This window comes from Nycticebus coucang, chromosome 1 (genome assembly GCF_027406575.1).
Source record: "Nycticebus coucang isolate mNycCou1 chromosome 1, mNycCou1.pri, whole genome shotgun sequence".
Lineage (NCBI taxonomy): Eukaryota > Metazoa > Chordata > Mammalia > Primates > Lorisidae > Nycticebus > Nycticebus coucang.
This window is the reverse complement of record NC_069780.1, coordinates 189,209,720-189,227,639: the sequence shown is the minus strand read 5'-3', so window position 1 is coordinate 189,227,639 and position 17,920 is coordinate 189,209,720. Positions and strand designations below refer to the sequence as shown.

General features: G+C 44.0%; 1 protein-coding gene across 2 annotated transcripts in view; it reads right to left on the bottom strand.

Annotated features, from left to right (window-relative positions):
* Positions 1-17,920, bottom strand: part of SEMA5A (semaphorin 5A) — a 475,532-nt gene that overhangs the window by 61,871 nt on the left and 395,741 nt on the right. For both annotated transcript variants that reach the window (XM_053593046.1, XM_053593055.1), the window contains exons 14-16: positions 12,624-12,805; positions 9,235-9,378; positions 1,777-1,924 (exon numbers count right to left, since the gene is read on the bottom strand). In XM_053593046.1, coding sequence (XP_053449021.1) covers positions 1,777-1,924; positions 9,235-9,378; positions 12,624-12,805 — 474 coding nt within the window. The remainder of the gene's footprint in view (positions 1-1,776; positions 1,925-9,234; positions 9,379-12,623; positions 12,806-17,920) is intronic.

The window sequence follows — 17,920 nt, the reverse complement described above, 5'->3', positions numbered from 1 at the left end:
CAAAAAGGAAAGCAAAACAACAAAATTGCCTAAAAACTGACAGTAATCTCACTGGAGACAAGAGTGATATTATTTGGATTTTAAAGCTGAGATTACATTTGTTTCATAACCCATAATTCTGTAATAAATAAAGCAATAAATACATGGACATTTTAGAAAACTTTTTGCATTTATAATCAAATGTCTCTCTCTCTCTCTCTCACACACACACACATATCCTAGTAACTACATAGGACATGATACACTCTTGGTTAACATAACACTTTCATTGAACTGTTTTTCAATGTGAAAACAAATGGTGTGAACTGTTTTCTGAATTCTCCATCTACACGGTGTTTAGAACCTAAAGTGCAAAATCAACTCAGACACTTCATCCTCTGGGTGCCCAGCAGGTGAAACACACCTTGATATGGGAGTGCAGAACTCGGGGGACGGACTTCACACCACCAGGAACAGAAGGTGATGTACTTCAGTAAAGAATAAAACTACCTCCTTTGAATGTTCGTTTAGAAAACGTGAGTATTCATAGATTTACCTATTTAAAATTATTTAAAACAAATAGTTTTAAATTTCAATATCTGAAATGTCAATAATACACAATCCTAAACTCTACACTAAAATTTTCATAGTCTGTTGTTCCGGCTGACTTAGAAAGAATGGTCTTTATAATCAATAATAAATTCTATTAGAGATATTATCGAATCTTTGCTAGTGTGAAGAGGAAGAAATCTAATTGCAAATCCCAACAAAAATATCTCCCTGGGCCCCATGTACTATCTGACAAAGTGTCTCATAACGTTCTTGCCTCCTGATATTCCCCAAGGCTGTCTGGGCTGTGTGCTTTTTGCATCTCACAGAAACAGGCTGTACAGCAGCACAGAAATATCACTCAGCCTCATAAACCAAGAGACAGTAGTGCTGCACAAGCCAATGGGAAAGATCGGCCCAGGAGGGACGCTGGGCTGGACCTGCTCATACTGGGTTTCCCCACTGCAACACTGGCTGCTGCCTGTGTCCCTCTGTGGTGCCAGAACCAGGGAGAAATGGAAGAGGGAATGCCTGGCAGGCGTCAGCCTCCGCTGCTCCTACACAGGAAGGGCCTTAGGAAAGAGTGGGAGTCAGTGGAGTTTTACAGGACAGTTGAAAGTGTTAAAAGAAATACAAACTGCCAAGGCAGAAGAAAAACAAAACCAGAAGTTCTCTTCTATTCGCTCTGAATTGGCAGAGACTCACTCCAAACAGGGCTCCTTCTAATTTCTCGCTTCCTAGTGTCAGTTTCTTCCCAGGGCATTCTTTGCCTGGTGGGGACACAGTGGGGGGACGTTATTCCACTATTCCACATCCCAACCAAATATAGTGACCACAGTTAAGCAGGCTGAAGTTGTCATCATGGTTCAGAAATCGGAACTGAAAAGCTCCTAGCATGCTTTATCCCATATGTAAATACTTTGTTAAAGAAGAGCTCAGGCTCTGAATCCCCAGCATCTAGCTCAGACATCCTCCCTGGCCGTCCCACATGCAGAGCATGGGTGGCTGCCCGGGCCGTGCTCACAGAACACTCGCTGTGTGCAGGCCATCGAGTGTCCCTGGTGGTTCTCATGTTTGTGGAAGAGCCGGTGTGGAGAGCATCTGGGCCCATGGGGTGCCTACTGTGTGAGGACCACTGATGTCTAAGCCTTTGGTACCTGCAGAGTGTAAAGTGTTTGAAGAGCACCTTGCTTTAGCTAGTGTGCAGAGAGAATTCCCGAGGGTGCCTGAGAGGAGCAGGCTACTCACCACGTTGCAGCCTGCACAGTCGGGCCCGTTCTCGCAGGTCCTGCGGCGAGCTTGAATGCCACCCCCACACTGCGCTGTGCACCGCTCCCAAGGACCCCAGCCTGTCCAGAACACGTGTGGCGGACAAAGCAAATGCTCATTGCAGTATCTGGAGTGAGGAAACGGAGAAGAAAAGGAAACCGGTTAGTGCCACTTGGGGTCGCTGACCTTTCCGCTCTCCACCCTGTGCCAGATGCGGGACACATGTGCATGCTCTGCGTGAGGGGCTGCTGTGCTCGGAGCGGTTGCACAGTACAGGAGGCGGGTGTGGCGCTGGCCATGCTGCGTGTGCACAGACAATGGGATGTGCGGCGGGCGGTGCAGAGAGTGCTGAACTCACAATGCAGGATGGATCTTCCTGTGCAGCCAAGTAAAGGAGAAACAGAACAAAACAAAACCCTTCAAACAGACACCCACAAATAAGAGCACACAAAATATCCAAGTAGGGCGTTTATCTTCTAAACATAACATCAAACGAGAAAGTCGTTACAGATACAAAGTCGGCATAGCCTTATTTGGAATTCATCTCTCATTCCTGAATCAGGAAGTCCTAGGATTATATCAGGGTAAGTTAAAGAACAGTTAAAGCATGAGATTAACACGAAGGTCCACACCACATAGGCCATAGATCCTTATATTTTTAAATTGGTGTGTAGATTCTCACAATGAAGTAAACAATATTAATTTAAAATACCATCCATTATTGAAAAATAATTGAGTTGCTATACAATTCTACCATTATCAGCCCTATTTTGCAGTGACTGAACAAACTTTAGTATTCTATATACATATACATTTTGCCAACTTTTAGCCAAATACCCACAGCCTCCTTTAGCCCTATGATGGCTGTCCTTTCTGCTGACTCTTTAACACTACCAGTGAAATGAAGTGAAGTGAAGTGAAGGAAACAAACAAAAAATGAGAAGGAAACAGTCTAAGTCTCTGTAATTATAAGCTGTAGGTTGCAGCTCACAGGAAGGAAGAAGTTACTCTGAACTTTGCTAAAAGTGGTGAGTCACACGTGGTCATTTAAAGGACTTCCTAAAATCCATAGTCTGTGTACTAAGCCCAAATTTAGCTTCTAAAGAATACTATTAAGTATTTAATAGAACGTAAGACTTTTTCTCATGTCTGCCTCCCTGGCAGGGCCATCTGCCTTAAGACACAGGAGGCAAAGGTTCTGACTTGGTAGCCTGAGCTAGTCACCTTTATCGCCATCATAACCCTGCAGGGCACTATGTAAAGAGAATCACAGAGTGTCACAGGCGTTCTCGACCAAAGACAAACAGTGAAACAAGAACAGCTCAGAATGTGCAGGACAGAAAATAGTATCTTAATATACAGTGGCATCACGGTACTTACAGGAGTAAAAGGGGATCCGTTCTGCAGTAGAGAATCAAGGTGGGTGTTAGGAAGGAAAAGGAAATGGGAGCATTGGTTCCTGACAGCAAGATAAGGTAGAACTGTCCTGTTGTCAGACGGAGCTGTTTTCCACCCAGCTGGACAAACTTAGTGGGAATGGAGGGGACAGGTACAGAGTGAGGGGTAGAGGGCAGGCCGACCGGAAGGCCGCCAAGAGGATGAGGCATTTGAGCACCTGGGAGGGTTTCAGAAAAGCCTGGAAGGTGAGAAAGGGAAGAGTGAAGTAAGAAAGGCCTTTTCTTCTTTTGAAAAGACAAAACAAGAAAAAGGCCACAGGCTGTGGAATGACCTATCTGTACCAAATAGGGAGGAAAATGTGAACTCTGTAAGGAATCAAGAAAGTGCCACAGAGCTCTCGAGATATAATAACATCATCAGATTCAGGGTGATGACTAGGACTAGGCAGCCCAGAGCCCCTCAGATTTGAAGAACTCCCCCATGTTTCAGAATAGGGTCTGCACCTCCACAGATGGGGGCAGGGGGATCCAGAAGAAAGAGCTGCTGGGGCAAACACCAGCCAGAAGGGCCTGGATTGCAGCAATCTGGAGGGAGGGAGACGGAGGCTATTCATTTAGCCTCCAGATACTTGAGAACAAACCAGGCAAACAGTTTAGTTTCTCTAAACGTTCAAATATAAGAACAGTGACTGGAACGGAACGCTTAATCTCTCTTCTTCATCTTGTCCATTTTTTGAGACAACAGAAAAGGGGTAAGTTTCCCTCTGAAGGTAGTAGCTACAGTCTCCTAAGTACTCAGCACTCAGCCAGTGGATGTGCTCGGCCCAGCAGAAGAAAGGAGGAGACTCCTAATTCAGAGAGCATGGCCCCTGCACAGAAGCACCAAGCCTCAGATGAGGATGCAACAGATGAAGAGACTTTGACCTTAGGAAGTGTGTGCACATGTGCAGAGTTACAGTAAGTAAATATTAACAGGTGCGCTGATGCATGGAGGGTCCCAGGAGGAAATCGGCATTTGTTTTGAGAACACCTTTTGAAGAAGTCGAGAAAATTCAGAATAGCAGAACTTTCAGCGTTTAAATAAAACTATGCACGTGTAGCTCACGGTGAGTAAAATGAGAAAGAGAAGGTCGTCTTCCATCTCAAACCGACTCGCTGACATTTGAAAGGCAGAGACTTTCTAGACAACTTAACCCAAATCTCAGCTTTTAAACCCCCAAACAAAAAAGGGAAGGAGAGCAAAGGAAAACTTTACTATAAATGTGTTTATAAAATCTCCAACTTCAATAAAATGCACAGCAGCTGAGGTGCCATTTTCCTCATGCAAAAAAAAAAAAAAAATCATGGTGCACAAACACTTTCTCATGTTTGTCTATAATGAGCCGCCTCTGGAAGTGCCCAGCATGTTACTGTAGTAAAAAATTGACTCCAATCTGTGCATGTGGCACGGAACTTGCAACCACTGGGAACAAATTACCTATTGGCTGCATTTTAACGCTGTCAGTAAGTTGCCTTTCCCTTTTTTTCCTCCTTCTACAGTAGACCATAAAACGTGATCTGTTAGGGTGTCACCCTCTGCAATGGAAGCATTTCTAACAAGAGAAGTTCGAGGGAAACAAGCTGCTGGGCCAGCCGAAGGCCCCTCCTTCTCTACACTTCAACACGCTGCTTGTTTTGACCAAATAATGAGCTAAATGTTTTTGCAAGTTTATTGTCTCTCTTGAGTTTCTAGTCTCTTAAAGCATCGGAAGTCACAGATGCATTCCACGATGCATTAATAATTAGGATTTTAATTTTGCCCATGACTGCTCATTTTCATTTTGCCTTTAACAGCCAATGAATAAACCACCATTGTTTCTCCATAAATTATCCATTTTTCTGCACACCTAGTCTCTATGAAAATAATAGTCTTTCATAATTCTGTGTGGAAACAGGTGCCAAGCACTGTTGGGAAGGTGGACACAGAGGAAAAAGCTGAGGGTGTGACTGTCGAGCCTTTTGTTACAACCTCAGAAAGGTAAAAGAATCAGAGTAGCATCAAGTCATAAAAAAGGTCCTTCCGGGAGCAAGTGTGTGCTCACAAGTTCCTCTGCATGACAGCAGAGGCCACCAGCAAGCTCGAAGGTGTCCCTCGGCCACCTCAGCAGGACCCAACACAGAGAAGGGCACTCTGTAAAGGACTATAAGGGTGGACTCCTTCTGTTCAGTGGACCCCAGAGAAATCCACTGAAGACCCAGACAGTTTTCCAGAAAGTTTTTTCCATAGAATATCACCAGCTTGAACTGAAAGGAACAGAGAAAAGTGCAAAGGGAAAGCTTCTGCCCCCCCCCACCCCCCAATCAATTCTATTGGAAGGAAGGAGGCTGATTAAACTGCCCAACTGCAAACCCACGCCGCCTTCACGAGAAGGGAAGGGTGATTCAGGAAGCAGAACTAAGAGCCCGGAAGGCAGAACTGAGAACCGTGGAGCATCATGCCCGGACCCCCAAACTCAGTCACCTAATGAGCTGCCCAGCCAGACTAAAGGGCCGCACTGAGTAGGGCTTCCTTTGTCATGCCTATCTCCCTGAGTTTTGAACAGAAAGTCTGTTGCTATCATCCTTGGCCTGCCCCACCATTGCACACTGAGAGTGTCATTGGCAGATAATGAGGCTCCTTTGTTTTGGAGATTGACACAGGGGAACTACATCCCAGGAAGCCTCATCAACATCTGGGCCTGATTTAAATGATAAGGTTCTGGATTAGGCGATGATTTAATAGGGACCGTGGGAGTAGTGGAAATGCGTTTTCACACGGGAATGGATGGAAATGATTGGGTCACAGAAAATCCAACGTGGCTCACAGACTCTGTGGTGAGCCAAGAATCCCACCTCTTGACTTCTCACCCTGCACCATCCCCTCCTCTTGAGTATGGACAGAAAGTAGGCATCCAACCCATAAAATATCCATGTGTAGCTCACTGTGACAGGACGTCACTTTCATGAGTGTGCTACGTAAGACAGTAACACCCATCTCATGAGGTGGCTTCCTGGCTCTATTGCAGGAAGCAAGTGACCGTGTTGGGAAGGCTCATTTGGCAGGACACTGCCGATGTCCTCTGGATAACAACTAAGCAAGAAACTAAGGTTCTCGGCTTAACAGCTCACAAGGAACCAACTGAATACTGAAAACAGTGGTAACTACCATGTGATCTCAGAAGTGGATCCTTCCCCAGTGCAGGGTCAGGTGAGGCCACGGCTCTGGCTTTTGTTCTGACTACAGCCTGGCCAGGCCTTGGGCAGAGGACCCAGTGAAGCACCATAGGCTCCTGACACCCAGACTGTGAGAGAGTGACCCTGTGCTGTTCCTGGGTCGTGGAACCATTGTTACTAAGCAGGAGGAAACTGAGAGATAGCAATGTCTGCGTCTTGATATTTACAGACACCAAGATAACTTCTTCCTCATTGGTGGCCTCTTTGGGAGGCCACTTGATATTTGAGAAAACATTTTCAAGGAAATTCCAGAACAAAAAACATAGTGTCTGTAGGTTCTAAAGTACATGTGAAAATAAGCCAGATTTTCTTCATAAAAAAGTGATGTGAATATCTCTGATATTTTTGTTGCAACAAAGCTCTGATGAAATTACTGTCCATACTGGAAATTTCATTCCAGATGAGAAGTAACTAAGTATAATCCTGATGTTAATGCCAGGAATCTTTGGGGAGAATTGATTCATTTACTTGTAGCCGCCTATAATATCTTCAGGGTTGACAGGGTTTAAGTGGCACGATATAGCATGACACATTAATGCTTCCATGTGCCCAGTCCTTGGTCTTTCATATTCTCCCATGAAGATCAAGGTCTATTTTCATCTTGAGTTTAGTTTTCAACTATCTCCACTGCCAAAATCACAGTGGTGTGTCTTTTATATTTCTCAGAGGGAAAGACCCTCCTTTTAACATGGCAGAGAAATCGAACAGTCTTTTGCTTATGAAGGCCAAGGAAGAAACATCAGGAACTTGGTTTTGCTAGTTTTCATGAACCGCATGGTAGCCCCCTAGAAAGACTATTCAATAGGGAGGTTTAAATTTCATAAAAATCATTCACAGTCGCTGTTCTTACGATCTTTTTATTACTTAAATTCAAAATTTCCTCCAAATGCTAATCTACACGTGAACATTTTTCTTGCAGAAAAGGAACATTTTAACTATATTCCCCCAAACATACTATGCCTCATTTTGCTGGATCATTTTTTTAGAACCTAGCATTATGAAAAATCATGTGGGTACAGAAAACATACGTGTGCTAACCTCACATGTGTGTGCTCAGCCCAGGAAAGGTAATAACATGCTGGGTTTTATGTTAGCTCCTCAATTCTGGGGACACCTTTGCACACGTGGATGTGATTTTGCCTGAATGGGTTGTATAGCGTGAGTCCTCCTTATCTGAAATGCTCAGGACCAGAAGTGTTTTAGATCTCAGATTTTTTTTCAGATTTTTTGAATATTGGCACATACATAATGAAATATATTGGGGATAGGACCCTCGTCTAAACATGAAATTCACTTGTTTCCTATACACATAGCTTAAAGGTAATTTTATACAATGTATTTAATCATTTTGCACAAGAAACAAAGTTTTAGCTGCATATTGACTGCAACCTGACATACGAGATCATTTCTGGAATTTTCCATTTTTGGCATCATTTCAGTGCTCAAAAACTTTCTGATTTTAGAGTATTTTGGATTTCAGATTGGGGTGCTCAACCTGTACCATGTGATAATTTATAGCATTTAAAAACTGCTAACCAACTTTAAATTATAGAAGGCTTGGAATCAGCACAGAGATGATTTTTCTATCCTAAGCTTTCCCACTTACTAACTGGCATTAGACAGGAGAGGACAGGCCTGCACAGACCGTCTCAGGAGACTACTTCAAAAATGACAGACCCTGCTCTGTACAAATCATCTTCATTTCCTCCTCACTCAAGAGGAATGAAAACTAATGAACAGGGGGATGAACAGGTAATTGATGAACAGGTAATGAAGCACACAGTGGAGAGAGGAAGGAACAAATCAAGTCTCCTAGTTGATTTCAGGTCAAAATAAATACCTAGTAGAGAGCGACCTATATATATATATATATATAGTAGGTGTGATGATTTTGTTTACATATAACTAATCACATAGCAAATACCTACATATAGTATTTCTATAAAAGGCTCCACTGAATTCACGTCACTGAATGCAAGCCTACTACATTTTAATGAAAAGGCACTGCAGGCCATCCAGTTTATATCAGTAAAGCAGAGTAATAATCTTAAAATCACTGTGAAATTCACCCCGTTGAAGATTTTTCCAGTGATAAACTGGAATATACATAAAAAAGTCAAGAAAGATTCAAAAATCACAATTTCAGGTTTTGAGGCAGAAACCAAATTCTAATACTATACAAAGAAATAGGTTATTAAATCCAACACTAAACTGAAATGGTGCCATGATGTGTTTAAAAGCTTAAAATAGAGCAGCAAAGAATTCCCACTTTCAGTTGTATTATGGCTTCATTGAGGGTATTTACCAACAGACTAGGGAGCAGTTTTTATAAACACAACTGACACCCAGAGAAGACCTCTCCTGCACTCCAGCTGCTAACTGAGTTCAGACCAACCCCCCTCCCACCCCCGCTTGGACACGGAACCTTAGTAGGTCCTCCCTGGAGTTGCAGCTTTTGAGACTGGTCTACCTGAATTCTTACAAGAACAATCGTTCAACAGCAGCCCAGCACAGGGGTGCCTGTGGTCCCTGGGTCACCACTGCCTGGGAGACCGTTCAGCTGAGTCAGCCCCACTGTGCAGCACAAGGGCAGCCTAACGATGCTGTCAACAGGAGGCTTTGGTCACAACGAAAGGATGTCAGGAAAAGAAGAGGACGATTCAGCTCAACAGAAGGGGCGCCACAGGGAAGCTAAGCTAGATTCAACCATAACCGCAGGGAAACAGGCCTGACTGGAACGGGCGGAAGCGGAGAGTGGACACGCGCCGGGCACAGAGCGGGCACCTACCTCTCCTCGCGATTTTGCCCCACGCACACGCGGCCCCCGTGCCTGGGCGTGGGGTTGCTGCAGGAGCGCTGGCGCACCTGGAAGCCGATCCCGCAGGTGGTGCTGCAGGGGGACCAGGACGTCCAGGGGGTCCAGCCTCCATTCCTGGGGGAGAGTAAGCAATGTGATCACTCAGCCACCCCAGCTCCAGTCTGCACCCACTGTCACAAGCCCACTGTCCCAGGACGTCATCTGACTCTGGGACTGAGGGACTGTGCCCTGTAAATCCCAATTACTGTCAGTCCCCCACCCACCGGCATCCAGTTTATAGCCAAGAGAGGACATTTAGGAATAAAGTTTTTAGTGCACTATAAATAATTTCATATGGGCTATATCAGAAACTGTTAGGAAACCTGAGTTAGGAAAATATTAAACTAATGAAGAATATGCTATTTCACTGAATAGCATTTAGAAATGAATCCCTAAACCTCTAGAGTCGACTAATGATATTTTGATGTGTATTATATCACTTATAATTTATGAAAAGTATGACTTACGGGCGGCGCCTGTGGCTCAAGGAGTAGGGCGCCAGTCCCATATGCCGGAGGTGGCGGGTTCAAACCCAGCCCCGGCCAAAAAAAAAAAAGAAAAGTATGACTTAGAATAAAAGACCACCTAAAATGGTATATAACGTTTTCTTTTAAAATCTATTAACATCAGTGAAAATCAGTGACTTTGCTGACAGTAATCATATTGACAAAGAGTGCTATAATGTTCAAGTAAAGTTTGAAGGTTTAAAATAAACTTCGTTAAAAATTAAAGAAAGAACTTCAAATTCAGACTCTTGGCTATTTTAACACAAATTGACAAGGCTTTAAAGAGCATAAATAAGAAGCAAAAATTGTCTATAAATATATGGACGTGTATTTATGTTATCCTATGGAATAATGTAGATGCATATAAATATAAAACAAAAACGAAATAATTTGTAAAAAGTGGCATATAAAATAAACAAATCATTACTGATAACTGGAGGTATTGTTAAGTATTGTATTTTTTCCTTATAGTGACTGTATTCAGACTGTTTATAAGTGAAATAGCTCCTTTAGCAGTTTTTCCCTGCTATTAAAAAAAAAAGTTATAGGTATTTAAAAAAATTTAACGTGTTAAAATATTTATTAACTGTAGATTTCAAACTGCACAGAGATGGTCTGTGGAAACCATGTAGAAATTTTTTTTCTACATCTGCAATAACATATACATTTCTATGGATACCTGTACTCTCACCATCTACCTAGTAGACAGACAACCATTTGCATGTCCCTTAGAAAAAATAAAATAATATTATTTCTCAGTTTTACTTTACGCATTCTGTAAAAATATGTAGGTTCTCAATGGTGCCATTGAAGATCCAAGTATAAGTAATAAGTTAATTATACAATTTTAAAAATAATTTCAAATAAAAATTCCTCTGAGGCAGTGCCTGTGGCTCAAAGGAGTAGGGGGCCGGCCCCATATACTGGGCAAGTTCGAACCTGGCCCCGGCCAAAAACTGCAAAACAAAAAGAAAACTTCCTCTGGAAAAAGTCTTAGTATATTTTGTATTTCCCTACTTCATTTACTGAAACTTAGTGATATATGTAAAAGACCTATTTACTAAAACTTAGTGATACAAGTAAAATATATATGTATGTATGATAGTATAGTAAAGCTGCTTTTTTTGACAGTTTAAAATTACAATAAGGTAAGTCCTCCCACATAATTAGCTACTACCTTAAACTCTGTTACCTATAATCTTAAAATATGTCCAAGTTAGTCACTAAATTACATCCAAAACTTAGATAGCAATTTCAACGCAAATAAAATAACATTTTTACTTTTAAAGTTTCTCTCTATATAGGGTGTCCATAAAGTTTGTGTGCAATTTAAAATAGCTGACTAAAATAGAGATAATGCAGAAAACAGAACTTCCAACATTAACAAACATAAAATTTTATGATATAGTCAATTTATAATATATGGAATTTGTATACAAGGTAGGAAATAAATAAAAAGTATGTATAAGTAATAGGACTTTAAATGAATGTAATCGTGTATGTCTGAATTCATGACATGGACCTGGGCCCTCACCCTTCCCCGTGCTGCTTAGAGCATCAAGGAAGCCTGTGTCAGCAGGCGGATCACTTTTGTAATTGTCAGCACAAGGCAATCCCCTTACGTATTTAAAGCATCACTAAAAGCAGCTCGCTTATTTAATTTTTTATCTTAAAATAACCACTTGCAGTATTGCAGCTCTGCAGAGAATGACGTTCCAACTAAAACAAGAACGGAAGATGTATCAATAAACATGGCACAGTAAAGCACTTGGTAAGCCTTCATCCGTTAAACAACGCACAGAGGGTATTAGGTACTCTATTGCAATCTTCCGACAGTAGCAGTTTGATAGCTGTTATTAAGTTTCTAGCAGGCATCAGTGGAAACTACTAGTTTTACAGAATGTAGGCAATGCGTAATACACTTGATAGGCCCATGTCCTCTGTCATGCAAAACAGCCTCATCTCCATAGCCAGGCATTGCTCCTTTCCAGGGTGTGGTGTGCAGAATGGGAGCAGAGGACAGAGTCGGCCTTTTGCACCTACACTTCCTCGGCTGGCCTCCCTCCCCCTCTTAGTGACGCCCTGGGGTCTCATATGCTTTGATCACCGAGTCTGAATTTTACTGTCCCTGAGATTTTTCCCATTTTCAATAGGCTCATGGAAAGAAGATAGTACTTTTTGGAATTTCCTAAATTAATGAACAAGTGAGGAGGTAGTTTAGAGGCTGATTTCAGAAGCTTTCCTGATCTGTGCTTAAAATATCTCTGGGGTCACCTGCTATAGGTGAAGGGAAAGGGCCCGCTGCGTAGAGCATGATAAAACTCCAACGGTCGCCAGGACCGTAAGCAAAGGACGCAGGAAACCCACTCTGTGCTGTTACTAAACTGTCCCCGGTCACTGAGTGCCTGTTGCTAGCTGAGTTGGGGGTCCTGAGTTCATACATTACATAGAGCAGAGATGTTTTTGATCAGAGAGTTGGCTTCATCTATCTTCTAACTAATGTAGCATGTTCTACCAGTCAGGGACTCTTAATGCACATACTTTAGAAGAAGATTCTTAACTAACACAGATATTTTCTTTGAACAAGCCAATCATGCTGTGCAAATTAGAAATATTTTTCCTCATCTAACAATGAATATGAGCAGATTTATATCTATAATCTAATTTATTGTTTACAATTTTCTTCCACAGGTGATTTTTAAGTGGTAAATATCCTTGTCATTTTGCCAACTTTCTATATCCAGAAGTAAATCTGGCTTGTGTTACGAACGATTTCCCAGATCTCTGGGAATCTGAGTGTCCTGAGGGTCATACCTGGAGCAGTTGGCGATCTCCACGCTGGGGCCCTCGCACTGCCAGCCGCCACACTGTGGGGCCGGGCTGTCACAGGAGCGGGTTCGGCAGAGGCAAGATCCTACAGCACTGCCATCTGTGTGCGTGCAGGGCGTCCATGGAGACCATGCACCAAAGCGTCCATCCACAGTGAGATTCCTGGTCTACGAAGCAAAACCAAGACAGGCTGTCAGGACGGGTGAGAGCTGGAAGCATAACACAGTGAGAGACCTTTCAAAAGACCATCAAAACCCCCTTGGAATTTTTTTTTTTTTTTGCAGTTCCTGGCCGGGGCTGGGTCTGAGCCCTCCACCTCCGGCATATGGGGCCGGCGCCCCACTCTTTTGAGCCACAGGCGCTGCCCTGGAATGTTTTTCGTTACAGGTAGAGACACACGAGGGAGTGTTTGAGGCAAAGCAGCAGTGGTCACTGGGGAGGTGACTGACTGACGGAGAGATGGTGAGGAGGGAGGGGCAGGAGGGGACAGGAGCAGGTGACAGGAGGAAGGCTGGCAAAGAGGAGGGAGAGAAAGGTTCCAGGGACTGAGTGATGGAGATATGGCAGAATTACCCTCGGATGCGTGAAATCTAACAAACAAGAACACCAGCTGAGTGACCACCAGCTGCACAGCTCTGAAGCAGGGTTACGGACCTCTAAAAACGGAATGACTGGGCTGGCTCTAACATCATCTCAAACTGAAACACTTAATCCAAAACCCATTTAAGGCAGTGTCTGCTAAGTGACGGCTCTGCTGTCTGGGAGGAGTCCCCCAGTCCAGCCTGGCTCTAACTTCCCTCTGACCCCCCAGTCCAGCCTGGCTCTAACTTCCCTCTGAGAGCTCGGGGGCCAGTGAGGAGGAGCCAGATGTATGGCTGCTCCATGTGCAAAGTCCAGCAATGAACCCAGAGCAGGGGACAGGTGACAAGCTCCCAGGGCCAGGGAAGAGCAGTAAGGGCCTGTGTCTTACAGGGCAAAGGAGGGGCTCGGTAAAGGAGCTGGCGAGGCTGGGATTCTGTTGGGGCTTTTCAATATTCTTCTTCCACCTTTCGTCAGACCTTCCTCTCGCCTCCGTCCTAAGGACTCCCAGGTAAGCGGAGAAGCCATCAGCAGCCACTTGGGCTGTGACCCCGCACTGTACCTGCGCCCACAAATCCTCCCGTGCCTTTACACTCAGATTCCTGCCCGCGACACAAACACAGCCATCATTGTTCACTGCAAAAAGCTCACGTCCCTTGTACAAAGAGCCAGCACCTGCTCAGAACTGTGATCAGACGGAATATTTGTGTAGTAGCTGCACAGTATGGGCTCACACTATTTTAACTGTCCACACTGCCTATGACACTTGCTGTTTGAATGTGCTGTGCTGGCAGTCTGGGGCAGGGGAAAGGTTGCTGCTGGGACCTGTAGAACCAGCCGTTCCTCTCGTGCTGATCCACCCCTCTCTCCTCCAGGGAAGATTCCTCCAAGGGGAAAGAGGAAATGCCGGCTGAAAGCTTGTCAAGTGGTCAGCAAGAGGCTCTAATGGAAGGTCAGCCTGTTAGATGGACCATGTGGAAATGGTGCCAAGTTCCATTTTGGTTCCACAAACACAACTAAGGTACCGCGTACCTTCTGTCTGTGACCTTCAAATGACACCTCCCATGCCAGACAAGATCCAGAGGTGGATGACAAGGAACTCAGTTCCCCGTGCTGTAGTCCTCCCATCTGCCTCTGACATGAGGGGGAGTGTTGCTAAAAGAAGAAATTGGGGACAAGAATTCTCACTGGGGATGAGAAGAAAAAGGGACACTGCTATTGTGTGGGGCAGTGTCGCATTGACAACACTATATATTTCTTTTCAAATTACTGCCAAGTTAGGCTCACCAGCTAGATTTGTACAGGATATAAAGTATTTCCTGCAGATCTCATGGACCGTGGAAAGAAGGGATTTCAGAGCTAGGGATGGGCTGTGCCAGTGGGCACCACGGGGCTGCTGTACATGTGATGCGGAGGCAGGTGCCAAACATATATATTAAAAAAAATGTGCCACAGTTTATCCAGATTATGCAGAAACCTCAGGGGCTTAAAAATTAGCGATTTAAAAAGCAAAATAACATAGAAAAATAAGAATACTTACTAAGAACTTTAACATCCACATAAATGTTTATTTAGCATAAAATACCCCTTCCTCCTCATCTGCAGTCCTGTTTATCTACAAATATCCAACCTAGTTTAGTGTGAGAGAGAGAGAGGGAGAGAGAGAGAGAGAGAGATAGAGGAGGGAGGGCGGTGGGGCCTTGGTGTGTGCCACACCTTCTGGGGGCAAGACATGATTGCAAGACGGACTTTACCTAACAAATGCAATCACTGTAACCTGGCTTATTGTACCCTCAATGAATCCCCAAGGATAAAAAAAAAAGTAAAGATTAAAAAAAAAAAGAAGAATATTACTGTAGTGTCAGGAAAGGAAGACCCACAAGTTAAAAAGCATACAGTAACACAAAAATAACACAGCTCTGTGTTATATATCGGGTCCCAAAGAAGAGGGGTCTGTATCTTAAGTATACACATCTGTCATGTCCCTGACGGGACAAAAAAGTCACAATCTGTGGGATTTTGAGAATGTGATGAGGGCAATCTGGCCAGAAGTGGGGGCTGGCTCAAGAAAACTGTGAAGAGTGATGAATCCCTCAGGGGAGCTGAGAATCCCTTAAACCTGCAGATGGGGAGGGGACAGTCACACTGGAGCCATCCTGAGCTAAAGAGGGATGAGGGAGAGAGACCCCAGCCACTGCTGCTCCGCCTCCTATTGGCTGAATCAAAGACAAGAAGACACCAAGGAGGGGGCCATCTGCACATAGGGAAGTCAGGCCCTTGGGGCAGACAACGCCTGGGGAGTGGGAAGGGAGCTGACCAGCACAGAGAGAGTGCAAGGGGCTCTCAGAGACATCTGGTCACTTCCCTCAAGCAGTCCGCCTCACTTCTCTGTGAAGGTGTGAGGAATAATGCAGGTTGAGAATGCATTTGTGATTTTTGGAAGGTTTATAAATCCCCTCAATATTAATCAGAAACTTTTGAGGCCATAATCGGGGCAGATTAAAGGATACGGGACAAAGAAAGTTCTCTTCAAGCTCCTCTAGTCTCCAAATGAGAAGGAAATGAGCTGGAAGCTTGCTAGGACTGCCGCTGCTAAGGAAGGTCATGAGGAAATGCAAAACTCATGATAGCATAGAAAATCTAAGATTGTGAGGTGAGAGGAAATTGTTAATACAACACGGTGGTGACAGACAGATAAAGATGAGACAGAGTTCCAGTTCACATACTTTCTCAGAGCAAATCTCCCGTCCTGGAGGAAACCTGAGACTTCTTTCACTTTTTTACTCTTTTTAACTCCAAAGAGCTCATGGCAGAATAGGCCAAGGTGGAAGGGTTTTTATGAAGAAAATAGTTTGAATGGGAGGGGTTTTGTGTTCATTATGGGAATTATTCCTTGCCATTAAGGGGTTGGGAGAAATAGGAATCTGTGGTAGGCTGGAATGGCACCACCAGCCATTCCTTTGAACTTGAACTGGATGTCCTGGAGGCCAAGGGATGAGTCCCGACTGGTCTGAGCCAGCCGGTCATGGCAACTCCCTCACTTGGGCCAGTGCAGGGTCTAGGGATGGACATGTGACCTAATTCTAGCCAATGAGACTCAATAGGAACTTGCAAGAGGCTTCTAGAAATTATTTTCCTCCAAAGAAAGAAAAGAAAACACTTTCTGCTCCTTCTAGTCCTACCTGCTGTGGACACTGTTTTGTGTAGGTATGATGGCTGGTGCTCCTGATGCCATCTTGTGAGCAAGAGGAGAAGGTCCGGGGAATCAGACACTGTTCCCTGGTGTCCTCCCTCAACTGGGCAGGAGAACCAGCCCTGAAACCAACACCTGCCAGTGCCCTGTAGGATAAAAACCATCTGCTCAAAGGTCCTGCTCTCAGGGGACGCAATTGCTGTTAGACAAGTGTAGTCCTAGAGGATTTAATCTCTTTACGCTATTTTTTTTTTTTTTTCATAAAAAGCAGACTAAGATTCAAAGACATTTTTTAACTTGCCAAAGATAAAGATTACCTAGTCATCTGGAAGCTGCAGTTTGAAGCACTGGTCTTCCTTTTCTCCACTTCTCAAGGATTTCTCAACCTCAGTATTATTGATTTGGGGCTGGACAGTTCATTCTGTGGGGGCTGCCCTATGCCTTGGAGGACATTTAGTGACATTCCTGGCCTCCACCCACTTGACTCCTATATCCCATCAACCCAAGATGTGACAACCCAAAATGTCTCCAGATGTTGCTAAATGTCGCTGGGGTCACCTTTCCCCTAATGAGAACCACTGCTATTGACATTGTTTGTGTCTGCGTGTGTGGTGTTTTTTAATTTTAATCTGACCTGAAATAACAGGGTCCTAAGCAAAGAGGTGCATGCCGTAAATATTCTGTTTCCAAATACGACATACATGGATGGGCAAGGATCAGCCGTCTTATCCCTGACCCGGGAAAAACAAAGATGAAACAGTGACATACGGGAATCAAGGAAGAACTGGAGCTAAGCGAAGGCTAAGGGAAGATAAAGAGGATGAGGTGGCTGACAGGCAGTAATAGCGGTGGGTGCTGGAAAGGAAGGGGATCCCTCGAGCAGGTAGCTAGTGAGAGCGGGCTGTGGCTTCTGCAGGGCGTTAGTGACACTGCACAGTGGCTTCTGCAGGATGTGACTATGGGTTTTAGTTTCGGGCCAGGGCTAGGGTAGCTGCAGACTTTGAGAGTACTGTTCTCAGTCTGGGAACACTGCAGCTGGGTCCATGACATTTGGGAGCAAGGAGAACTTGCAGTCCTCAAAAAACCACATGAGCATTTGGGTGAGGGCTTTCTGCACTGCCTTTAACCACATGCTCATTTTGACCTTGAGTTTGAAAATCTGCCTTGGGAATAGATCCATGAAAAATGGTTCAAGTTCTGCTGCTTTACTTGTTCGTGTGGATAAGTGTGTGTGTGTATATATGTGTGTGTGTGTGTATATATATATATAAACTCTCCTTAAACAGACATCAAAAACGAAGCTATCTAGAATAAATGCTCTTACAAATGTGCTCTTTTGGAAATCTGCTAAATGACTTCCAACGTGGGGTATATGTTTTATACTATTAAATGTTAAGTATCAGGAAAACATAAACCTTGTACCAGCCGTTCCCTGCATGTCAGCCGCTGCACTTCACCTGCATTAATTCTTTGAATCTTTACCCCATCCCTACTGTTTATATCTCATTTT